Consider the following 27,371-nt stretch of genomic DNA (forward strand, 5'->3'; position numbering starts at 1 on the left):
TGATTTGGTGAGTTTGTGTGGGTCATTGGTTAGCAAATCAGGCTGGAGATCGGGGTGTTATCAGTTGTCATGTCGGGGTTCGAATCCCGATGCGAAAAAGTTTTTTTCCAAATGAATAAAATTGGTCGGTACCTACCGCCATTTTGAAAATATATCGGACATTTTCCCAGGCGACAGGAAATCTGGCTCAAAAGGTGCGAAATCCGGCTAAAAAAGGAAGTCGGTGAAAAAACGCGCGAAAACCGAGAAACGACACTGGTGCCACCTAGTGGCGTAAATGGGCATAGCCCCAGAGCGAAGCAGCATAATTTGTACACTAGTGGAAAGTATCATCAACGGAAGTAAAAGAAAAGCAGCATCACAAAGAAAATCCCCCCCCCCCCACGAACAGTAGCTTTTAATAGAAATACATAAAAAATTTCTAGTGAATGAAATAAAAAGTAATAGTTGAAACATAAATAATAAAATAACTATGAATAGACAAAAACACGAGATAAGAGAGAGATTTCGTTCGAGATACCGAAAGTGGGGATAAACATATAAACACAGAGACGGAGGGTCCTCGGAGTGGGAAGACCATATCATACTATATCTCAGTAAATACCTAGAGACGGAGGGTCCCCGGAGATGGAGCGTGAAAAACAATTACGCCAAAGCGCTCCCTATACTACTCCAGAATCGGATGACGACATCGAACAATCTCTGCAACAATTCAATTTCGAAGTCGCAAATGTCACCCAGTTGATGAGACGGCAAAAAACTACCTATTTGGCAGGTAGACATGCTAAAATCACCGGAGACACTGGCAATCACAGCAATAAACTTTCTCAAAGTAACCATCCCAGTCAAAAGTACACCTGCTTTCGGTATACAAATTGCCATCAATTCCACTGAGCAAATTATAAGAACTATTCGTTTTTAAAGTACAGCAAGGCCGCCCGTAACGCTGGAAAACAGAAAAGAAAATCACCGGGTTACCCAGAAAATCCCCAGCACCGCAGATCGAAGATGAGACTACTGGCGCCTGCAACGGCAGAAGCACGGCGATCCTGTCCGGCACCGACCGAAGCAACACCGGCAACATCACCATCGGCCACAGCGTCGAGCCCCAACATTTGTGGAGAAAAAAAGAGAATCAGTGCAACGTAGGTGGGAAAAAAAGCCAAGCCAATTCTGTCGACGAGCTCATTGAAACCATTCAAAAGGGCAATTATATACATTATGTGATCTGAAGAGGACAAACTTAGCTTCAATCAAGTGTTCCAGAGCCTTCAAGCGAACATGACCGAAGAAATCTCGGCAGTCCGGTTTACCCTGGTTACGCAATAAAAAAGGACTATTACTCCCGGAACCAGGGCACGGGCGAGAGAAAGAACGTCAATGCTGTAGCTGACGTAAATTCAAATTTTCATTTCTACTGCCTCCTTTTGTGTCACCCTCTATATTTTTGTGATAACTAACATTTTGTTCATTTTAACTAAAACAATTAACCCTGTCAAAAAATTCAAAATTCAAAAAGAAAAAACCTCAAAATTTTGTAAAAAGAAAAAAAAATCTCTATTTCTCTACTATTTTTCCTTTTTCATCTCTGAACTTTAAAATTTCTTATGCCATAAATACCCTCATCTAATAACCATCTTGTCGGCCTTTGACCGCGATTTCGGCGAATACGGAAACGAGGCCAGTATCAACCAATGATGAACCGCCTGCGGAACTTAGCTGTTTTCTCTCAGCAAAACTCAAAAGCAGCTCATCCAAGGACGACTCACTATCAGTCCCGCATTCAAAAGCATAATAGACGCGAGCTCCAGTAAACTTTCCCCCGACTTCTTCTTGTCGACCGTAGGTCCTCGGCTTTATTTCTACTGCAATTTCAGGGCGAAATAACTGGGTTCTAAACTCCCAAAAGAAGAAAACAACACATTTTATTTGATTTATTATTTAACATCCCCAACAAAACTGGTACAAACTGGTTTGTCTCTTCGGCACAAACTTTCACACTACTTACACTTTTTCGAATGGTTCAATTCGTTCTATTTTCTTTCTCTCGCGACTTCTGTTTCTCCCAGGCGTTCTTCCAACTCTTTTGTCCTGAACCATACATGTCCCATCATCGAAAAGCACATCCATCATTTTTTATGCTTCAAGATCGTAACTCGGTTTCTCAACGGTAACTGTGACAAGTCGTTAGCATTACCTTACATACCGCCCTTTCTGGTTCCCTGGGCCAACTCATGACACTATCAGGCAGGCGAGCGTTGTACCGTGCAGCAGCAGCTGCTATGGTGGCGACCATACCACCCTTGAACGGCAAATAACGTATGTTCACCCAAGAGTTCATAGGGGTGGTGGTCGCCACCGGCATAAGCGAAGGATGACCTTTTCATGCCCTGATTCCTGGGCAATCGTTGTTGGCGATTGAAGACTTAGCCGGTTGGCTTCTGGCTTTCTCGGTCTTCGGCTGCCGATTCGGAGCTCTGTTGATTCCGCCAGTTCGATTGCTTGGATGTTTCCTGCCTTGAACCGGTTCGGTGCGTATCTCCTCCTGACTCTTAATGCAGCTTTGTGTTGATAGAATGTCCATCGTCGTATCGTTTCGAGTTCATCTGCTTCAGCTGCGAGGCCTAGCCCTCGGACGCGGACCTGTCCCGATTGGCCTTGTGCACGTCTGAGAGGAGAGGTGCTACCTTGACACCGTTCGCGGCGACGTCACTGCCTTCTTCAACGATCGCTCTCTGGGTGGATTCATGGGCCTTGTACTCGACGAGGGCCTTTTCTTCACCTCCCCGTTGATGTAGAGGCCGCGCTTCGTACAGACATCTGGTATCTTAGATCCTGGATAGACGACTGGGTAGTACCGGACGACCCTCTAGTCCTTGGTGAGGGTCTTGACCTTCCTGAAGGATGAAACCAACCCCAGACTGATGTAGCCCTCCTTGTTCCTCCGAATGCGTTTCAGCAGGAAAATGTTCTTCATGATATTAAAGTCGGTGAAGTAGCTCTCGACTTGGGCCATGATCTTCTCTTCAAGTTCTTCGTTAGGTATGTCGAAATCGCTGTTATTGCTGTCGTTGGACTTCGCCTTCTGTTCGCGATCGGCACCGGAATCGGCAGATGTGGTACACACATCGCCCTTACGGCTTGGCTCATTGATCGGACTTAGAACTTGTAAATTCCCCAAGAGTGCATCGTATGCCGTCGGACATATTAACATTTCATTTATCAAGCGACTCGACACTGCGCAAGTAATTGGCACGTACCCGTGTTTGCCGTCGCTGATCTTCATCATGCATATTTTCAGAGGGGCTATCCGGGGCCTTCGTGATGTTCGTTTCTCCGTTCTTACCGGGCCTGCTTCAAGTGTTTGTGACGTCACACAAGGGATCTGACTGTTCTTTCACTTCGCTCCGTTCGGAAGGGGGAAAATGCCAAGTACACATAGAACGTTCGAATCGCAATTTTTAATACCTTGTAAAAACCTATCAAAAAAAGAAAAATAAACCGAAGCAAATATTTAATATTTGCTAATTTCCACCTTTGTCAAGATGCTCATTTAATTTTTAGAATTTTCAATTTTTTTAAATTGTGCAATAAATTATAAATTTGAGGTTCAATTTCAAACCATTTAAACCAATTTTTCAAAATTTATTTCCTACTAATGACTGACCAATTAAATCTGTAATTCAAATGCATCATTCAAAATAAATTTTTAACAAAATAAAGGGAAATAAATTTCAACACAAAACTACAGGCATGAAAAAAATTTATTTACAAAAACAGACGTTGCACGATCTTCAGTGACAACATAGCCCCGAGAACAGTCACAATTCATTTTAAAAAAGAAATTTTGAATTCAATTAACAATTTTTGGTTAACCAGGATTATCAATATTTAGAATATGGTCATTATATGACAAATAACACATTTCATAAATTGGCAAGTATAGATAATTTCCTTTTGCTCTGTTTGTTAGCTTGTTGTCACTTGTTGTCATTTTTGGCATTTGTGTAGTTATTCATAAGAATGTTTGTAATTACACACAAACACTTTTTAATAACACAATAAAGAGTGCTACTACAACTGCATTGTGTAGCAAAATTGATCCCCAATATTTCCATTTTTTCTGTCGTTAGTTGAATCAGTAGATTTTTTTGTTCAGAAAAATTCAAAAATGCATTTTCATAATTTTTACCAATTAGCTTTTAAAACAATTGGAAAGATGTTACCACGACATGTATTAGTAATTTCTGAGGCCATTTAAGTTGGCCTCTGTCGGTCAACAATAAATATTTAAAGACTTCATCGGAACATTGCAACTCAAGAGTTTTTCTTTAACTAAAACAGATATGCACTGCTCACATTTTAAATTATGCATACTTTGAAGGCTATGTAACCAGAAATATAAATTAGAACGGACATTGTATCTTCTGAAATTTCATCATCATCATAAGTGTTAAAAACATTGTAAACAAATTCTGTTATTTCTAAGCTTTTCGTACAGTTATTAAGTTTTGAACAATTGAGGTCTTTCAATTCAAAATCTCCCTGTTTCTCTGAGTGCAAGCTAATCGTGAGCTCAGAATCCCCAATTTTTTTCCGCCTCCATTACCTGCAAACAAGAGACATTGTAATTCCTTCCACTCATATGGCGATATTGCTTAAAACGTGCTTCAAGACCGTCGGTCTGAAATTTCCTCAGCAATATACACTGCTCAAAACAAGTAGGGGAGCAAGCAAAAAAGTGAAGAAAACCGTGCGAGACAGCCACGTATTGGCATACAATGGATAGTACACGCATATCAATGCGCAATACAGAAAAAAGACGTAAAAAAATTTGGAATTAAGCTTTAATTCTTTGAAAATATGGAAAAAACATGAAAAGATGATTTAGGGCAACAATTTGATTACATGTAAACGATAAAAAAAAGTACTGTTTAGACATGATGCATGAGTTTTAATAGGGCGTGTGGTCTCCTCGAACAGCTAAGACTGCTGCACACCTGTTTGCCATGGATGCGATGAGGTTATCGATCAGACTTTGGGGAAAACTGTTCCACTCCTCAAGAAGTGCAATCTGCAAGTCTCGGACAGTAACAGGCGGCCTTGGTCGCGCAGCAATGCGTCGTCCGACATGCTCGATTGGATTCAGGTCAGGAGAGCACGCTGGCCATTCCATACGCTGTATTTTTTCAGCTTCAAGCATGTTCTCCACCAGACAAGCTCTATGCGGTCGGGCATTATCATCCTGGAAAACAAAGGAATCTCCAATGGCTCCAGCGTAAGGGATGACATGAGGTCGCAGTATCTCGTCTGCATACCTTCGTGCCGTCAAAGTGTCATTCCGAATGATATGCAGGTCCGTACGTCCGCCTATGCTGATTCCACCCCATACCATCCAACCAGCTCGTCTGTATTGTGACCTTTCACGAACGAATGCGGGGTTATTTTGAGTGCCCCTGTCCCTCCATACCAGAACACGTCGGGTGTCACACTCCAGACTGAATCGGGACTCGTCTGTAAACAGCACTTGGCTCCAATCATGTTGCTCCCAATCTCGATGTTCAGCAGCCTATCTTCTTCGGGCCGCACGGTGGCGTGGGGTCAACGGAATGCAGACCATTGGCCTACGTGCATAGAGCCCTCCCTCATGAAGCCGATTACGTACTGTTTGGCTGGACACCCTTCGTCCTGTTGCCAAGAGCAACCGTCTTTGCAGCTGCGTAACATTCTCTGTTCTGTTTCGACGGGCTGTTAAACTTACGGGCCAAACTTAAACTTATTGAGGAGCGCGCTGTAAGAGAGAGAAGAAAAGACCGACCCTCTCCGGAGAGGTCGATCCCCCCACTCTCTTCCAAAGCGCCTCCCTACGGCGAATCACAATACATGGATACGCACGGGCTTTAACATACCGCCCGGCCTTGAAATATTTATATTTCAACATATTCAAATTACGTATCACATTACTCTACACTTGAACTGTACAACATACTAACGATTATCATACGAAAAATACTAACATAATGATTTGCACTCTATACATACTAATGATTTGCATACTATACATAAGTTGCAGATGAATTAAAATTATGTAAACATATGTAAGTGCAATTTAAAGGTAAATACGAATCAATGCGAAGTGCACAATGAATTAAATAAAATGTTTGCAATATTTACACTAATAATTCCAATTGGTCACTGTCTAACAATTGGTGCTGATAACTACGGGAAGAATGCACAGTTTAGAAACAGGTCTTTTGACTGTGCCTTGGGCCGTACGCACGTTAGCTACTCTGATGCAGCCATCGCGTCCAGGGATTACATCTAGTATTCTCCCAAGGATCCAATTGCACTTGGGAAGGTTGTCCTCCTTCAAGATGACCATCATTCCTGGCTTGACATTGTCCTTCACAAATTGCCACTTGTTACGTTGCTGGAAATGACTTAGGTAGTCAGAACTCCACCTTTTCCAGATCAACTGAGTTACCCTTTCCACTCTTTGCCACCTAGAAAGTCTATTCTCGGAAACACCGATAAGCTTAGGTTCGGGCATAGCATTTATTGGGCGCCCAATTAGGAAATGCCCAGGAGTCAAGGCTTCAAAATCATTGATATCCGATGAAATTGGGGTGAGGGGACGAGAGTTGAGGATACCTTCAATTTCGGTAATAACTGTCGTGAATTCCTCATAGGTGAAATGTGAGTTGCTCACTGCCCTCCTCAAATGATGTTTGAATGATTTGACTCCAGCCTCCCATAACCCACCGAAATGTGGGGCCCTGGGTGGGAGGAATCTCCAACGTATTCCATCTGAGACTAGAAAATTTCCCAATGTGTCGTCTGGGTGCTTCACCAGGTTGTGAAGTCTCGTTATTTCTCGTTGGGCGCCGACAAAATTTGTGGCATTGTCCGAAAATAGTGTTTTGCATTTGCCACGTCGGGCAAAGAATCTCTTTAGGGTTGACACAAATGCTTCCGATGTTAGATCACAAACCATCTCAATATGAACAGCCTTGGTGGCCATGCACACAAATATTGCCACATAAACCTTATGAAGAGCACCTTTTCTCTGAAACCTATACTTAACGAAGAAAGGACCACAAAAATCTACGCCGGTGCTGGTGAATGGTGAGCTCATATTAACCCTTTCCGGTGGAGGGTTTCCCATCAACTGCTCTACCACCACTGGTTTCTGTTTTACACACGCAACACAATTGTGAGCGACCTTTCTGGCCAAATTCCTTCCATTAATCGGCCAAAATCTTTGTCTCGCATAATACAGCAATGTTTGCGGCCCGATGTGATGGTACTTCTTACGGAAAAATTCAAAAATTAGAACAGTTAACTTATTCTTCGCTGGAAGAATGATTTGATGCCTTTGATCGAAATTTAATGAAGAATGGAGGAGTCGCCCTCCGACGCGAAGAAGGTTTTTGTCATCAATAAACGGATTAAGGGTTTTCAAACACCCCTTGAGGTGACGAGATTTACTATTTTTCAAACGATTTATTTCTTGCGAGAACTCCTTAAGCTGAATCCCCGTTGTGGAATTCGTTGGTCTCCGCGCTAAAATGTACTCGATGACCACAGCAGTCGCGGAGAAAAAGACCGCAAAGGGGGTAGTTCGCGCAGTGGTTAAAAAACATCTAAAGCACGAGGACTACTTGGCTTGTCTAAGTAGCAAGGCCACCATAAAAAATAACATGATTAAAATTGCATCAAAACATCACCAGCTGCAGACGGTGGTCATGAGGAAGACGACGCTATGCCCCCGTGATGACAAACGATATATTCTCGGTGATGGTATAAATACATATGCATATGGACACTACGCGATCCCCACGACGTAGTGTTTTGTAAATATTTTTTCTTGTAAATATTATCTTTCTTGTAAATTTTTTTTATTACTCAACTATTCAATGTATATATCTTTAATCATGTAAATAAATGAAAACTTGATTCATATAAAATGACTCTGTAATTTATTATCGTTGTGTTTATTTTTCTTTACAGCTAACTTGGAAAAAAAAAATGGGGGGGGGGGATATGTTGAAAACTTTCTAGAAAAGTCATCTTTGAGTAAAAGTGTGTTAAAAAAAAATTACAAACGATAATTTTTGTACGATCCCTATTTAATTTTCTAATGAGTGACGTCATGTGAAAAAAAATTTACAAACGATTATTTATATACATCCCCCTATTTAATTAAGGGGGGGGGGAGGAACGTGTGAGCGCCATCTAGCGGAGGGCTGCGAAATAGGGTAAAGACATCCCCTCGTAAGGTGGGGATTGCCTATTGTCCTGGTTGAGAGTGTGGGGATTGCCTATTGTCCTGATGGGGATTAAGCGGGGATTTAGGGGAAAAATGGGGTTTTCAGGACAATAGGCAATCCCCACTTACTCCCCACCAGGACAATAGGCAATCCCCACACTCTCCACCAGGACAATAGACAATCCCCACCTTACGAGTGGATGTCTCTACCCTATTCCGCAGCCCTCCGATAGATGGCGCTTTACTGTTTTTTTTTTTCGTAAATTAAATTGTTTTATTGGGGGGTCGTTATTAAATTAAAACTTTTTATGCCACGTCAGGGATCTTTCCTAAATTACATTTTTATTGGGGGTCATTATTAAATTAGAATTTTTTATGTCACGCCACAGATCTTTACTGTTTTCTTTCCTAAATTAATTTTTTTAGGTCTAAGAGGGGTTGTTCTTGAATTAAATTTTTTTTATGTCACACAACACTCCATCTTTCTTAAATTAAACTTTTTTATGTCAGTTTTCCAGTCTCAACAATAACGTCACCCTCTGTATACAGGGGCTAACGAGAAAGAGAGGGCTATGGCACTCGAAAGTCACGTGATCAACTGGGTTATACTTTTTCTCCCAATCATCCTAGAAAGTTAAAGCTAATGACGAAAATTAAAGTTTCCAACATCATTAAATTATCGCATGACGTCACATTTTCTAAGAGGGATCGTTCTTAAATTATCATTTTCTCTAACTTACTTTTTTTTTTTTTTTTCAAACAGGTTTGATGAGGGCTTAAATTATTTTTTAAAATAAAAAAATTATCGTGTTTAGCAAATACGATACCAAGGAACCTTTCCCAAATTAAATTTATTTTATGTCACATTTTCTGAGGTAGTTATTCTAAAAGGGATCGTCATTAGATTGTCGTTTGGAATTTTCTTTTCTATCCCAAGTGATGAGATTCTGTTCAAAGAGGGGTCATTCCTAAATCATAGGTTGGATTTTTTTTTTTCCTATCCCCATATTCAAATCTGACGTGATGCGATTTTCCACAAGCTCGTTTATAAATCAGCTAGTAAAAATGCATGTATAACAAGTTCTTAAGGAACAATTTATTTGAATATAGCACCACTTTATTTTCGTATACGTCCTTCCAAAATTATCGTTTTCCCTAATACACTCCGTAATGGGATTTTTTTTTCAAAGAGGGGTTGTATCGCTCGAAAAACTTTTTTTGTGAAATTTGTCACAACTCTGACGTCACATCCAATCAATTTCACATGCCCATGATTTCAGGTCTTCACAAGGGTCGTTCTTGAATTATCGTTTACACGTCATTAAATTATCGTTCGGGTAAACTTTTCATGCTCTGACATGCTTTTACAATCCTGTAACTTTTCTTGAAATATGAGTTCTTTTACCTAACTGAGAGAATTTTCCGAGCTGTAAAATAAAAGAGCTACCGCGCAAATGAATTACAAAGTCTTTTCTACAAATCAAGTTTTCATTTATTCAATATTTTAAATAATTTTCTTCAATCATGCATATCAAATTTTCGTAATTAATCAAGCAATTTTCCGCGACGTTATGATTTTCCTACTGGAATTTTAGCGATGTCATGAAAGTCAAGACATGATCGATGCAATATGTTATGTTATCATGCAACTGTAGGCATTCGTGCCCAGCTGATAACCCATGGCGCATCCATGACGACTAAATATTTTTCCCTGCGAAATCATATCTTTTTTTTTAACTTCCGACTATAGCATCGATAATGTAGAACTCGTGTTCATCACTTCAGATTGGTGTGTGTGTGTGTGTGTGTGTGTTTTTTTCCCCGCTAGCTTCTAATTTAGCGGATTAAAAAAGTTATTTTTTTCAATGACATTCTCTCTAATGTTCTGGTTACAGTAACATAGTTTATGTTGGAAGAGCTCTAATGCTGTTCTTCCATCTACTCTAAATCGAGATATCACACTTAGTACGAGAAGAGGTTAAATAAATGTCGTACTAGCATAAAAAAACTCTTGATCAGTATAGTTCATTCTTTCTTAATAGTCAACCAGCAGGCAGACTTTCTAGCTTTCATACAAAATAGTAATTTTTTTCAACATGCATTTGTTAATCTTAAAGAAACCCCCGCGACGTTTTAGTGGTCTCACAGTCAAATAGTGTGATAAGATAAAATATTTTATCCGAATTTATATGATTTCATGAAGTAACAAAACATTAAAGGTAATCTTTCAACGAAGAGTCGAGAATCACTTACCAAGGTGGATGCTCATTCATCGTTTATTGAGACTGCAAAAAAAAAGTTAGCTTACATCGTTTAATACTAACTTCAACCTTTTACCTGCAAACTTGCGCATTTGTGAACATCGGGGAAAAAATAACAGCGATGAAGAAGATGCTATAGAAACAATAAAATCAAATAGATAGTAATACCATGAGGCTATGAAATACTTTTAACATATATTTATTTTTATTGATTATTCTAGATAATTTCTTTGAATCGTATCATCTTCCACACGGATTTGCCCGCAAGTTTCCATCCGCAAGAAGTTCTGGGTACAGCTGTGAATCTGATAATATCGGGGAAGTTGCCTCTGATGGTGAACTTGAGATGTCGATTAAAAGGACTTCATTGGCTGATTCACGATTATTCGCCCAATCTCGAACACGTTGTTGAGTCTAAAAAATGAAACATTTGGGGAAAAAACCATTTAATTTTAAAAAAATAGTTTAAGTATTAAATAATTTAAAGAATAATTTTGCTCTTTTGAGTTGAATTGAAATTGAGTCAAAAATTGAAATCTTTTGAATGAAAACTCATTTCATTCAAAAGATTTCAATTTTAGTGATGAGGATTATATAGACAATCGAAGAAAAGAACTTTTATTTATTTTTTGTTCCCCTATGAGATCACAAAACAGTTTATGAAACTATGACGGTGAAACTGAATAAATCATGTCGATCAAAAGACGTGTTGCACTTCGATAGTATGTTTAAAATGTTGATACTAATAGGAAAACAAAAATATTTTTTAGCATCGATTTTTATTTTTCTATTCAGCATAAAAATAGTTTAAACCAAATTAAGTGTCAGGAATATTATGTTTATTACAACTGACTACGTTCGAGAAACTTTTAAAAATAGAGCAGTCTATACAAAACGTATGGTTTTAATCATAATTCAGAGATATTTTTGAGCTATTACGCATTATTTCCTCGAAATTAGCTTATTTTTATACTTTCGCTGAACATTGTATACTGAAAAACTAATGTATATAGTCATTTTTATACACTACGTGGCTATAGTAGTTGTCAATGCAATGAACTAGAAGTTCTAAGATATGCTAAATATTTTCTGAAATATGTTAGTTTTTATGAAACAATACATGAACTTTGAAAGAAAAGAAGTTCAATATTTTATATTAAAACAGTTGTAAAATGTAACTGAACGTACAACCAGTTCATTGCACAGTTAGTATCATCTGAAACCACGACTAAAAATTTCATTAAAATATCGAACACACTTTTGAGGAAATGAGTTTTGCGCGCAGTGTAGTTACGAAAAACACGAATCTTCATGAAACACGTTTAAAAATTAGTTGAGATCTATACTCCGATTGAATTGACACAACTAAAATTTTTTTCAACACTTCACATGTATAAGAATAAAATAGTTACGTATTTCTATGAAAAAGAAAAGTGCACCACGATACAGCAAAAAACGCAATGAACCACCATATGCAATGCACCAACATAAGCAATATTGCAAAATAAGTAGTGTACCATGATAAGGAATGCACCACAATACGCGATGCATCGCAATAGGCAAAGTACCATAATATGTTCCACAATACGGTAGCACTACATTAGAATAAGCAATACAGCACAATATGCAATGCACCACAGTACGCAATGTATCGCATTGAACAAAACACAATAATACACAATGCACCACAATATGCAATAAGCACTGCGTTGCAATAAGCAATACAGCACGCGATGCACTACAATATGGAATGCACCACTATTTGCAGTACGGCCCAATATGCAATAAGCACAGATTAAAATAAGCAATAGAGCACACGATGCACTAAAATAAGCAATAGAGCACACGATGCACTAAAATACGCAATGCATTGCAATCAGTAATGCACCACCATTTGCAGTGCACCAGAATAAGCAATACAGTATAATATGCAATCCACCACAATACGCAAACGCGATGTATTGCTTCAAGCAAAGCAGAATAATACGCAATGCACCTCAATACGCACTAAGAACTGAATTACAGTAAGCAATACAGCACGTTATGCACTACAGCACGTTATGCACTACAGTACGTTATGCATAACAGTACAAATCAACAACCAGCAAAAACAGCAATGCACTGCAATCAGCGAAACATCGCAATAAGCATTTTACCACAATACGCAATACAGACTGCATCGGACTGCATTATAATAAGCAATACAGAACAATAGCAATAACTACTGCATTTGATTAAGCAATACAGCACAATAGCAATAACCACTGCATTAGATTAAGCAATACAGAACAATAGCAATAACCACTGCATTTGATTAAGCAATAACCACTGCATTTGATTAAGCAATACAGCACAATAGCAATAACCACTGCATTAGATTAAGCAATACACTACAATACGCAATGCATTACAATAAGCAATACACAATGTACCACAATACAGAATAAACACTGCATTATAATAAGCAATACAGCATGTACTGCACTGCAACACGTGATGCATAACAATACGCAATGCACCATATTGCAGTGCACTACAATAAGGCCTACAGCACAATAAGCAGTAGACACGGCACTATAATAAGCAATACGGAACACGATGTACTACATAATGCATACATTACGCAATGCACCACAATCAGCGGTACACCACAATACGCAATGCACCACAATCAGCGGTGCACCACAATACGCAATGCAACACAATCAGCGGTGCACCAGAATACGTAATATACCATACAATGCGCATACTGCATTGATGCATAACAGTACGCAATGCACCACAATAATCAGTAGGCTCGACATTATAATAAGCAATACGGCACACGATGTACGTACAACACGCAATGTAGCACAAAATGCAATACACCACAATAAGCAATACAGTACGCGATGCACTACAACACATAATGCATAACAATACGCAATACCCACCATAATAAGCAATACAGCTCAATACGCAATACACACCATAATAAGCAATAAAGCACTATACATCGCAATAAGCACCACAATACGCCATAACCACTGAAACACAATAAGCAAGCGATACACTATAATCAGCGATACACAATGCGCCACAATAAGCAATACAGCCCAATACGCACTGCACCACAATTCGCAATAAGCACTGCACCACAATTCGCAATAAGCACTGCATTATAATAAGCAATACAGCATGTACTGCACTGCAACACGTGATGCATAATCAGCAATGCACCATATTGCAGTGCACTACAATAAGGCCTACAGCACAATAAGCAGTAGACACGGCATTATAATAAGCAATACGGAACACGATGTACTACATAATGCATACAATACGCAATGCACCACAATCAGCGGTGCACCACAATACGCAATGCACCACAATACGCAATGCAACACAATCAGCGGTGCACCAGAATACGTAATATACCATACAATGCGCATACTGCATTGATGCATAACAGTACGCAATGCACCACATTCACCATATTGCAGTGCACCACAATAATCAGTAGGCACGACATTATAATAAGCAATACGGCACACGATGTACGTACAACACATAATGCATAACAATACGCAATACACACCATAATAAGCAATACAGCTCAATACGCAATACACACCATAATAAGCAATAAAGCACTATACATCGCAATAAGCACCACAATACGCCATAACCACTGAAACACAATAAGCAAGCGATACACTATAATCAGCGATGCACACCTATTTGCAGTACACCACAACAAGCAATACAGCCCAACACGCAATGCGCCACAATAAGCAATACAGCCCAATACGCACTGCACCACAATTCGCAATAAGCACTGCATTGCAATGAGAAATACAGTACCGATACACTATAATGCATAACAATCAGCAATGCCCCACAATAAGCAATACAACACACGATGCACCACAATACATATAACTATATGCAATACAGTACAATACGCGATGCATCACATAAGCAATGCATTAGAATAAGCAATACAGCACGCGATGCATTACAATACGCAATGCACCAAAAATAGCAATGTACCACTATTTACAGTACCCCGCAATACAGCATAAAACGTAATGCATCACAATACGCGATGTATCCGAATAAGCGAAGCACCATAATATACGCAAAAAGTACTGTATTACAGTAAGCAATATATCACGCGATGCCCTGCAATGCGCAATGCACCACAATAAGCAATACAGCATAATACGCAATGCTACACCATCGGCGATTCGGTGCAATAAGCAATGCACCATTTTAGGCAATGCAGTACAATAAGTAGCGCAGTCTTATATTAAGGGCACCACATTAAGCAATACAGCACAATACTTAATGCACCTCCATCGCCAATACAGGACAGTGCTTATTTTACCACCATTGGCAATGCAGCACAATGCTTATTGCGCCACCATCGGCAATACAGCACAATGATTAGTGCACAACCATATTCAAAGCACTGCAATAAGCAATGCATCACTATATTCAGTGAACCACATTAAGCACAATACGCACACAGCACAACACTACAATGCGTAATTTGACCCTATCGGCAGTACAGCACAATAACAAATACACCGCCACCGTAGGCGATACAACACAATAACAAATACACCGCCACCGTAGGCGATACAGCACAATAACAAATACACCACCACCGTAGGCGATACAGCACAATAATAAATACACCACCGCCGTAGGCAATGCATCACAATGCACCACAATATGCAGTGCACCACAATACACAATGAACCACAATACACCATAAGCACTGCATTAGAATAAGCAATATGGCACGTGATTCACTAAAATACGTAATGCATAACAATGCGCAATTGGCCAATATTTACAGTGCACCACAATACCTCATGCACCGCAATACCGCATAATATGCGATGCATATAATAAGCAAAGCACTATAAAAAGCACTATAGTACTTAATGCACCAAAATACGCATTAAACGCTGCATTACAATGAGCAATACAGCACGCGATGCACTACAGTATGCAATGCACCGCAATCAGTAATGCACCATTATTTTTGCAGTGCCACAATAAGCAATGCAGCACAATGCGCAATGAGAAGCAAGTATTCATCCTCGACTCAAAATGAAACCTGTCAATTTCTCCATAAAGAGATCTGTCCAATGCCCCACCCTGGGTACCCGTACCCTGTGTGTTGGGAGCACTGGTGATGTATACATACCTTTGGGTACATGCACAAAACTTGATCCCTACAGATCAAGCGGTTCCCGATGTCCTCAATGAATACTTGACCCAAAATCGTAACCGACTTCCGTAACACAAAAACGTAACAGATTTCCGTCACTCATTTCCGTAACATAAAATCGTCACTAATTTCGGTTGCTTAGAAACAGGCCCTTTTCGAGTTTGTGATTTTGTATTATAAAGTAGATAATTATAAATATAAATTTATATACATTTCGAACATTTCGTGCTGCTAAGCCTGAAACTTAGTAACTACACAAAGAAAATTTTAGGTGCCAATATAAGCTGTTTTTAGTCGCCATGGTGCAGCTGGGCCCTAAAGACCCTACGATAAATATCATCTGGTCCAGGTGCTTTGCTTGGACATTTTATTAAAAGTATAAGAACTTCCACATCTTCCATTTGATTACTGTTGAGGACTTCAATCACCGCACAACACACACACCCGTACTTTTTATATCCCCTTCTTTATTAAAAACTGACGTGAAATTCATTGAAAGGAACACACATGCCTACATTGCTATTTACACTAGATCCTTCGATCGATCGATCGAGAGGAGGCCTATTGTCTACTTACATCCATTGTTGACATACACTGCTCAAAACAATTAGGGGAGCAAGCAAAAAAGTGAAGAAAACCGTGCGAGACAGCCACGTATTGGCATACAATGGATAGTGCACGCGTATGCAATGCGCAATATATAAAAAAGACGTAAAAAAAATTTGGAATTAAGCTTTAATTCTTTGAAAATATGGAAAAAACATGAAAAGATGATTTAGGGCAACAATTTGGTTACATGTAAACGATAAAAAAAAGTACTGTTTAGACATGATGCATGAGTTTTAATAGGGCGTGTGGTCTCCTCGAACAGCTAAGACTGCTGCACACCTGTTTGCCATGGATGCGATGAGGTTATCGATCAGACTTTGGGGAAAACTGTTCCACTCCTCAAGAAGTGCAATCTGCAAGTCTCGGACAGTAACAGGCGGCCTTGGTCGCGCAGCAATGCGTCGTCCGACATGCTCGATTGGATTCAGGTCAGGAGAGCACGCTGGCCATTCCATACGCTGTATTTTTTCAGCTTCAAGCATGTTCTCCACCAGACAAGCTCTATGCGGTCGGGCATTATCATCCTGGAAAACAAAGGAATCTCCAATGGCTCCAGCGTAAGGGATGACATGAGGTCGCAGTATCTCGTCTGCATACCTTCGTGCCGTCAAAGTGTCATTCCGAATGATATGCAGGTCCGTACGTCCGCCTATGCTGATTCCACCCCATACCATCCAACCAGCTCGTCTGTATTGTGACCTTTCACGAACGAATGCGGGGTTATTTTGAGTGCCCCTGTCCCTCCATACCAGAACACGTCGGGTGTCACACTCCAGACTGAATCGGGACTCGTCTGTAAACAGCACTTGGCTCCAATCATGTTGCTCCCAATCTCGATGTTCAGCAGCCTATCTTCTTCGGGCCGCACGGTGGCGTGGGGTCAACGGAATGCAGACCATTGGCCTACGTGCATAGAGCCCTCCCTCATGAAGCCGATTACGTACTGTTTGGCTGGACACCCTTCGTCCTGTTGCCAAGAGCAACCGTCTTTGCAGCTGCGTAACATTCTCTGTTCTGTTTCGACGGGCTGTTAACCGTACATACCGGTCATCAGTTGCTGTAGTGGCGCGTGGCCGACCTTGCCCTGGTCGACGTATAACATTTCCTGTTTCTTGGAATCGATTCCACAGCCTTGCAACAACACTTCTGGCGACTCCAACAGCGTCCGTGACACTACGTTGTGTTTGCCCGGATTCCAGTCTGCCTATAACATGCCATGGATTCCGGTAAATCACGTTGTTGAGACATCCTCAAGTCACCTTGTTTCAAAAAAAAAATACTGCGCAATCGAATTTCACAGTTACGGCAGTAAAACAGACGTTTCTGCAACATCCCGATTTCTGCCCTTATCTCCTTTTTCTGGTTTTTGACGTCATGAACTTTGATTTGCATATGAAGTTCTCTTCTTCCGTTTCCTGCTAGGCTTTAAATTTCGGATGATTCATTTTATGTTACTTATCGGTATACACCTTTGCGTAATTTTGTTAAAACCATGTGCTCCCCTAATTGTTTTGAGCAGTGTACTTGAAAAATGATTTTGGGTCAGCGCCAATGTTATCTGCCAAACTTGAATCCGTATACCCCACTTTTTTTTGACGATCCGACATTGAAAAAAATGTCGGTTATATCTCTCCAAGATAGAGGAAGATGAGTCTGCCCGATCAAGGCGCCTTAAGCCCCGTTCACATGTGCAATAAAACATCCCGGGAAGTTCCCTTTAACGGGGACTTTCGCTACAAACCATTGACATGACGTTTAGTTTATGCCGGTAATCCCCCTCTTCTTTCCGGAAGTCGTCACTGGTTACGTGGGTTGAACGGAAGTGATTGATTCAAGATGGCTGACGAAGGAACTTAAACTAGTTTTCGCGGCGCAAAGGATTATGGGAGAGAACGTCGGTGTCGACCCCCAATCCAGCCCAAGAAAGATGAGCTTTTTTGATGAGCTTCTCTGCCACCTTTTTCTACCTTTTTTTTCCTACGAGGAGAAAAAACTTGTCATGCCGGTAATTATCACCAAAGCGACCTCCAATCTTGTGAACGGGGATTTAGAGGCCTTTCACACGGAGCGGATGCGGACGCGGGTCCGGACGAAGTTTTAACAATTGGAATATACTGAGCCTTTCAGACGAGCCGAAATTTCCCGCACCTAGGAAATGTTCATGCGGGTCCGGACGTCGTCCGCATGTGTCAAAACCTGAGTGCGGGCTCCGCATCCACACATAGAAGTTTTGACAATTGGGTTATTCGGAGCTATTCGTATGAAGGTCACTGTTCATCAATATATATATAGGATGTACACACACACGTCTATACCTCCGTTTCCTTCTCAAATGGAGATATAACAACTTCAACTGCCTTTTGTCCATACTTTACAATTTTATACAATAAAACTTGTCAACAACGGCCACTGACGGGACTAAAATCATAAGCCGTTTCGTTCATTACGAATATTCAATTGACTACATACTTTAAACTACTACACAACTTTTACATTTAATTTAAAAAATTTAATTTTTTTCTTTTTAAATATTTGAAATTATTTATAGGAGTAAAATTATTTAAAATATTTACTATAATTTCTTAAATTTTTAATCTTAGTTTTTCAAACTTTAAAAAAAATACTTTTATTAAACAATGTTATCCACGTACGGTGTTCACTCAGGGCCGGATTAAGACGTTTGAAGGCCCTAAGCACTTGAATATTTTTGGTGGTTCCCCCGATACCTACAAGTATATTTTACTCGATATTCAGTCTATAAACTAAAAAAAAAAATGAAATTTTATCTTTCAGAAGTGACTAATCTAAGGATGGGATTTCACTCTAAAAGGTTTATGAATGTTATTTTACAAAACTTGAAAAAAAGCAACCAATAAATTTATCGATTGCATTCGAGCAAATGCAACCGATCGGCTTATTGGTTGCATTTTTAAAAGAATTATTATAACATTTTTATAGTGTAATCTGGGCTTAAGGCCGGGATCACACTATAAAGTTTTATAAAAGATATCTTATAAAAGTTGAAAATTTAACCAATAGGCGCATCGGTTTCATTCAAGCAAATGCAACCGGTAATCTTATTGCTTGAATTTTTCACGTTTTATCAAAGAGCTTCTACAAAACTTTTAAATTGTAATCCCGGACTAAGGCTGGTATTACCCCATAAAACTTCGATTAAAAATTCTTTCATAAAATTTGAAAAATGTAGTAAATAAACACATCTGTTACATTCGAGTGAACTTAACTGATCGGCCTATTGGTTGCATTTTTCATGTTTTATAAACGAACTTTTATTAAACTTTTTTATAGTGTAATCCCGGCCTAAGACAGAATTGTGATGTGAATATTTCTAAGAGCACAGACATTTTGAAAGTCTCTCCACCCCTTCTCTTTTAGAAAAAAAGATACTTGCAAATTCTTTGATATCTCCTGAACTTTTTTTTTTTTAAAACATCGAATGTTTTGGATGTTTTTGGATTGGATTTTTCGAACATTGGATGTTTTTGGAATTTTTCTTTCATATTTTTCCGAAAAGACATTTTTTTTTCAAAATGTTTTGAAAATATTTTAAGACATTTTCTCCCATCGACTACTTGTGAGGATCGGAATGAAGACATCTTTATATCCATATTCTATGGGGCTATTGACTAAACCACCAAAGAATGCCTCTAGGCTCTGAATCAGGGTGAAAGTCTTTAGTGCTCGTGTGAACGGGTATGCGGACCGATGTCCGCATCCGCTTCGTGTGAAAGGGGTCTTACCAAAAACAAGGGGGGAGGGTTGTTACGGTACATCCTGTCAACAAGGTATGTATGAGTTTTTTTAATTTACAAGATTAATGCATGGATTAAAAATAGGTCTTAATAGTGTCATGAAAAAATATTGATCTAGAGTCGAGAATAAGTCCACAGCATAATGCGAATGAACGAAGACGCGTGCCTGATGTTGTATAAGTGAAGTGCCCTAACATAACACACGTATATGATGTCAAAATGAAAAACGATATTCATATGACAGAAATCCTATTTCTCAATTTCTAATATTCCACAAATATCCTTAAAGTCTCCCTAAATCCAATCTGAAGACGTGCAGTGTCGTCAAGCGGTGAAGGTATCTGACTCGCATTCCGATGACCGGGGTCCAATACGGTATGTTCAACCCCGTTACTTCTCCAAAACTACCTCTTCAGCAAATCACAAATTGGTATTCGGTGTTCATCAAATGTCAATTGGTGGAGCATCCGGATACTTTCCGGCAATTACTTGAATATAGCCTATGTATTCAAGCCTATATTTTTCTGTTTTTCATGATATTCAGCTGTAATTTTCTCAAAAGTTACTTTTGTATAGTTGGCAACAAAATGTCGAATCTTTCGTTCCATGCATACCTAAAAACTATTTTCTTCAAAGCTCATATCTCATGAAACGATTTCAGTTTAATGTTCAATTCAGTTCAGAAATGCTTCATAGGGTTTTAGTATAATGTGTAACTTTTTACATTGTCAATTTCTCTGTAAGTTTCGTAAAAATTGGTTGAGAGCTCCACCTGTTATAAGCAAAACCCATTCGACAAAAAGTAGAAGTTACAAAAGAAACCTTCATATCTCCGTGAAAATACATGCACAATTTTCACGAAAATGCATACAAATATTGAAAATAGCAAGTAAAATAAGGAAGTTAAAAATTATTTGGCATTTTCTCACGCATAGTTGATTAAAAACATTTTATTCTTATTTAAGTTTTTGCAAGTCCCTCAAATACATTTGTGACTAAATTTCACTAGGAATTGAGAGAACAAGCACAGGGCGTACACGATCATAATTTCAGAACAATCAAGTGTTTTCTAGAAATTCAAAAAAATAAATCTCTGAACTCGTAAGTGTCTACTGACTTATGGTTATGTAGTGTATGCATGTATATTACATACCTTGTTTGATAAGAAGTTCCTGTTAGAAACAACTTTTTCTTTCATTACTCTTAGGTATGACTTCTTTGCCCGTACAGTACCTCCAGATACATTTCAAGCAGTGGCACTCGTTGATCTCATTCAGAGCTTGAATTGGTCTTACGTATCTATAGTATCTTCTGAAGGCCAATATGGTGATTCTGGTTTGACAGCATTTCAAAGAGAAGCCCGCAGCCGTAACATATGCATCGCAGTATCGGAAAAAGTTCCTCATTCGGCTACAGATGATGTGTTCGATGCCATTTACAACAATCTTCTACAAAAAGCCAACGCAAGAGGTGTCGTCTTGTTCGTGCGAGCTGAAGATGCTGCAGGAATACTAAGAGCTGCCTTAAGATCCCCAGAACAATTCAGAAAATCCTTTTCATGGATCGCCAGCGACGGATGGGGTAAACAGGAAAAATTGGTCGAAGGACTCGAGTATGCAGCAGAAGGGGCAATCACCGTCGAGTTGCAGTCTTCCGAAATAGATGATTTCAACAACTATATGAGGGGACTAAATCCTTTGACAAACCGTAGGAACCCATGGTTTGACGAGTATTGGGAAAGCATTTTCGCTTGCAAACTAGCTCATAACATTGGTATTGAAAACGCTACTGGCTTGCCAATATGCTCTCCGAATTTGAAGCTGCATGAAAGTGTTGGTTATCGGCAAGAGTCGAAAGTACAGTTTGTTGTGGATGCAGTCTATGCGTTCGCACATGCTTTAGACAAAGCGTGGAGAAACATATGCCGGGGAGAAATCTTATGTGATGATTTGCGTATGATGGATGGGGGAAGTTTTTACAGAGATTACATACTGAATGTCTCATTCACAGGTAAATATATAATACACAATCATGTTTGATAAAAGAGCTCAGGAGGATACTATATGCTAGACACTGTATAATGAGCTTGAATGATAAAACAGTACAACTATTGTTTCAAATTATTCCATACAGAATATTATTCCTTGACTTTATTTTGGTGGTGGGGGGGGGATGATGGCACATGGTGGAGATCATCTCATCTTCACAACAGTCTGGGAAACACATCAGGTCAAGAGCTCCTGTACTAAACTGTAAAAATTTTATTTCAACGGAATTGCTAGGGGTCTCATTTTTATTAGCTCTTGCCCATGCCAAAACATTAATTCCTCTTCAGAGCGTTTTTCCATTGTGTTTGAAAAACTATTTTCAATTCCTTAAATTTTGGTAAGGGCATAGAGAAAAGCTGTAGAAATCAGTTTTTATATCAGTCATTAAATAATACTAACGACTTAATTTAACCCAAATAAGACCCATTGTCCGACCAGGTCATTGAAGTTAAAGGCGATTCTGAACGGCTCGATCTTTGGCTACACAGGCTCATCTTCTGGTGGTGATCTACAACTAGTCTGTAATTTTCATCACTAGAGAAGAAAGTATACTAATTAAATAGAATTACTCAGATAATTAAAGAATATCTGCCATCTGCTGCTAAAAGTGAAACTTAGAAGAGTAGACCCCCCTATTGATACCGCTTTTATTTTTCTCATATGTATTCCAGTTATCAAAGACATATTAGCCATAATTGTTGCATGCAAACCATTAGGCTGTATGTTTTGCTTATGGCTGCTCTTTGGTCACGTTATCGCATGGGGCGCCAATACAGGATGGGCGCCAAATCCGAAGTGAAAGGGCAAACAAATTTTCTTCAGTTTAAAAAATCAGTGAAAATCATTTCCGTTCGCTCCAGAAAAAATGCTGAATCTCAGGTGAAAGGGCGGAAATTTTTTTTAACACTACAACAATAAGAATTTCAAACTAATTAGAACGGTGGAAGCGATCATGTTGACCGCAATAGGAAAAATTGGACTTAGATTATTTTTCTTTAACGAAACTTCTTAAAACAGCATCTATCTAGTCTCTTTCCCACTTACTTTCTGTATTACAAACCCTTTTTAATGCACCACAATTTGTAATTTTGGACAAAACGGCTTATCACAAAGACTAACCTTGTGTTTTGTTACTGTAAATGAGTTTTGATAGTAATTCTTTTAGTCTTGTGGCTTCATTCTCACTTGGCAGTCCACTCTGACAAGGTTTGTAATACAATACGATTGAGAAATTCGTCAAAACACCAGATACATGGAATAAAAGACCTTGAATTGTTGCTGTGAAATCCCGAACATCGTAGAGTGAGTGGATTATAAAAATAAAATTCTCATTTTTTAAGGGGCACAGCGATATAAAGGTGCTAAATGGTCTCAATATAACATATTGTAATTGTGTATTTTTTTTTTTTTCGATGTTTTTTTTTTCTTTTCGAGGTAATTTTCAGTTATTGCTTCGACCGATCTCAACATTACTTTCTTCAAACATAGACAATGCGTCACGTTGCAGGTGTGAGGGGTGGATGGGTGGGTGAGTCTAGGAAGATCCTAAGCGTGCGTACCATGCCCACATTTCCAGTATACCTATGGCTGCAATTAGGCGAGGCTATGTTGAGCTTGCATATAGAAACGTCCTCTCCACTTGTCAATACAAGATTCATCGAAAGACTGGTTATTTGTGGAGATTATGGGTTATTTGTTTCTTCCTTGTAATCTTCATCTCCACAAATAAGCGAGAGACCGGAGTTCGAGTCCCCGTGGGGGCAGTGATGAATTTTCTTCCTTGTAATCTTCATCTCCACAAATAAGCGAGAGACCGAGGTTCGAGTCCCCGTGGGGGCAGTGATGAATTTTCTTCCTTGTAATCTTCATCTCCACAAATAACCAGTCTTTCGATGAATCTTGTATGTTGAGCTTGTTTGCACAATTTTTATCATTGATCGCACTCGTTATAGAGTGTAAATGTCCATTATTTGGTGATTCAAGTGACAATGCAATATGTCACAAATCTACGAAGATGTAATGAAGTTCTATGAGTGGAATCGTCTCGAGATAAAACGTGATAATGAAACTAATAAAGAACCCACGTACAAAGAAATTGTCGTGGTTAAAATTGAAGGAATATGGTCAAGAGCTGCCATCCTATTGTTCAACATAAAGGAGTGAAAGCGATGTTAGAGGCGTATCATCTGAAATGCAGAAACCTTTCGAAATCAAAAGAGCTTCGCCGTACCAGTAAATTATTGTTTGACATTTCATCCTGCAAGTGTAAGAACATAGATGAGTGTATCTGTCCCAGTCACAAAACATTACCTGTCAGAGAGAAAAGCTTCCTAATCGACTAGGACAGTGGTCGGCAAACCGCTACTCGCGAGTCACATGCGGCTCTTTGGCCCCTTGAGAATGTGAGTCTTCAAAATAGCACGTGCGGGAGCACAAAAATTCCAGATTTTTGCAAAATCATGTTTAGACACGCATTTGGTCATTTTGTTCTCGTTCCCTTCTCCTCCCTTCCCCTCGCGAGTGATAGAGTGACCTATCAAGTGGGTCGAAACTGGGAAGTTGGGGAAAAAGTTGTCGAAAACGAAACTTTTTCTTAAGGTACTCGGGGGTAGCTAGACGCGAAAGACGAGTCTCCTCTCGGAACATAGGGGGTGAACATGCAATGTTTTTCATACTAAGGAACGTCAACCTGTACCCGGCCAGATCATAGAAGACGAAGCTCCTGGGCCACCACCTCTCGTGACAGCTCTCCCCAAGCCTCCTCTCAATCCGCATCCAACATCGGCCAACACTGGTAGGAGCCATCCACCAGGGGCTACACCTCTGAAGACAACGCTCCTGGGCAACTCATGGCGACTCTCCCGTGACCAGCTCTCTCCATCAACATCCAACATCAGCCATCCCTGCTGAAGCGATCCACCAGACGCGACCATCCAAAGACGACGCTCCTGGGGTCTCTGCTCCACAAGACGGCCAGTCTTGGGCTTTCATCGACGACGTCCTCAGGCTAACATCCCGTCGGACAAGCTTGCAATCAATCCGGCTTCGGAGCATTTCCCAGAGAAGGGAGCCAGATATCCGTGAGCCAACAAACTTTTTTTTAATTAACGAGTATCATATCCCGCTAAATATTTAGACCCCCCCCCACCCCGAAACGATTCCTGCCTATTCAAAGGGTTGTATTTTGAGTTCGATTGTCGTGTCTTAAATCTAATTATTTGTATTTTTTCTAATGGGGCCCATCTTCAATTAAATTTCCTCTGTTTCATTAAAAATGTGATTTAAATTGCAATTCTTGTTTTCGTGACTTATTGCGTCAAACATTTGTTGAGATCTATTTATAATATTACTAAATTGTTTGATAAAGTTACCTGTATTTTTCCAACTAGCTGCAAATCCTACAGGTATTTTTTTCATCAATTTAAGAATTGTAATTATTTTGTGTTGGTGACTTTATTATTATAAAATGAAACATTTTTTAGATGCCCTGTTTGACATGGCTACAGGGAAGAAGCAAAGAAAAACGGAAGACGAAAACCGTGAATTTAAAGTTGAATGGACCGAGACTTTCGCGTTTATTCAAAACTTAAATGGCCTTACGACCTGCCTTATTTGTGAGGAAAAATTGGCTCATAACAAGAAATCAAATTTCGAGAGACATTTTACAACTAAACAATTGTCATTTAGTGCTAAATATCTTGTCGGTGATGCAAGGAAGAAAGCAGTTGAGGAACTTCAAAAGAGTCAAGAAAAATCAAATTCTGTATTTAATTACTGGATGCAATCTTCCAACAATATTAATATTGCAAGTTTTGTGGTTAGTCAAAAGATTGCTAAGAGAGGAAAACTATATACAGACGGCGAATACATAAAAAGTTGTTTTATAAATGCATCCGAAGAGCTATTGTGGGATTTTAAGAACAAAACAGTTATTCTAAAAAAAATTAAAGAGTTACCATTGTCTGACTGAAACAGTGAGAGATAGAACAGTCAAAATGTCTTATTATAACCAACGGAAATATATATAATGGATAATTATAACTTATGGAAATGTCGAATAAAACCAACCAGCAAGTCGAAGATCTTAAATTGGTTTTAGCTTTATCGATAGCAGTTGACGAGTCTTATGACATAAATGATACAGCGCAAGCTTCATTTTTTTGTACGATTTTTATTTCATTTACAGGTCCTAAAGAAGAACTTTTAGGATTATTGCCACTCAAAGGTCAAACACGTGGAGAGGATATAGAAAATGCGCTGTAAATGAGTGCGTTGGAAAACATCATATTGCAATTCTCGATAAAATTGTCTCTATTTCAACAGACGGGGCGAAAACTATGACCAAAGTAAGAAACTGGTTTGTTGCTATTTTTTGAAAGAAAAATTAATCACGAGGTACTTACTTACTATTGCATCACTCATCAAGAAGCGATTTGCGCGCAGACATTTCTAGAATAAATTTGCGAAGTCATGGAATTGGTGATTATCACCTCCATTATAGCTAAATCTCTTAATCATTCCCAATTTGAAGAATGTTTAGTTGAAATGAAGAGTGAGTGCGCAGATCTTTTCTGCTGCATAACAAGGTGCGTTGGTTACCAAGAAGAAACGTTTTGAAACGTTTCGCTTCCTTATTAAATTAAAGCATTTCTCCTTGAGAAAGGTGTTCACTATCCAGAACTAACGAACGATCAGTTGGATCGAAAAATTTTATTTCATAGTAGACATTACGTCTCATCTAAATCAGCTTAATCGTAAACTACAGGGGTAAAGAAGCAGTTTTTTCGATGTTAGAAGAAGTTATTTCATTCGAAAACAAATTATCTCTTTTGCTCAAGATTTTTAAAGAAAAACTTTGATTCACTTTCCAAGCCTGTCGAAACATCGCCAAGAAAATAATTCTGATATTGACATTTGCTAATTCAAAAAAAAACACTTTTAAATATTAGGAAAGCTTTTCTCAACAGGTTTCAGGAATTCAGAAACAGCAAAGTGACGTTAAACTTTGTTAAAAAACCTGCTAATGCTACTTAACAGAATTAAATTTTTCTCCCTTTAATATTGACATTAGCAACTTTGAAATGCAATTGCTGGATTTAAAAAACAAAGAATATTGTGGAGCTTGAAATTTGAACGTCTTTGTGCTGATATAGAAATATTGGAGAAAAACAAATGTGTGAACTTAGT

The 27,371-nt window shown here is 39.1% G+C and overlaps 1 protein-coding gene across 1 annotated transcript in view; it reads left to right on the top strand.

The window, feature by feature from the left end:
* mGluR (metabotropic Glutamate Receptor) overlaps positions 1-27,371 on the top strand; it is a 375,829-nt gene that overhangs the window by 107,389 nt on the left and 241,069 nt on the right. The window contains exon 3 of the mRNA XM_089234664.1: positions 21,344-22,146. Within this exon, the coding sequence (XP_089090790.1) occupies positions 21,344-22,146 (803 nt within the window). The remainder of the gene's footprint in view (positions 1-21,343; positions 22,147-27,371) is intronic.

Source organism: Pholcus phalangioides, unplaced genomic scaffold, assembly GCF_987345545.1.
Source record: "Pholcus phalangioides strain wild (caught in Gottingen) unplaced genomic scaffold, Ppha-v1.0 ptg000008l_1, whole genome shotgun sequence".
NCBI lineage: Eukaryota > Metazoa > Arthropoda > Arachnida > Araneae > Pholcidae > Pholcus > Pholcus phalangioides.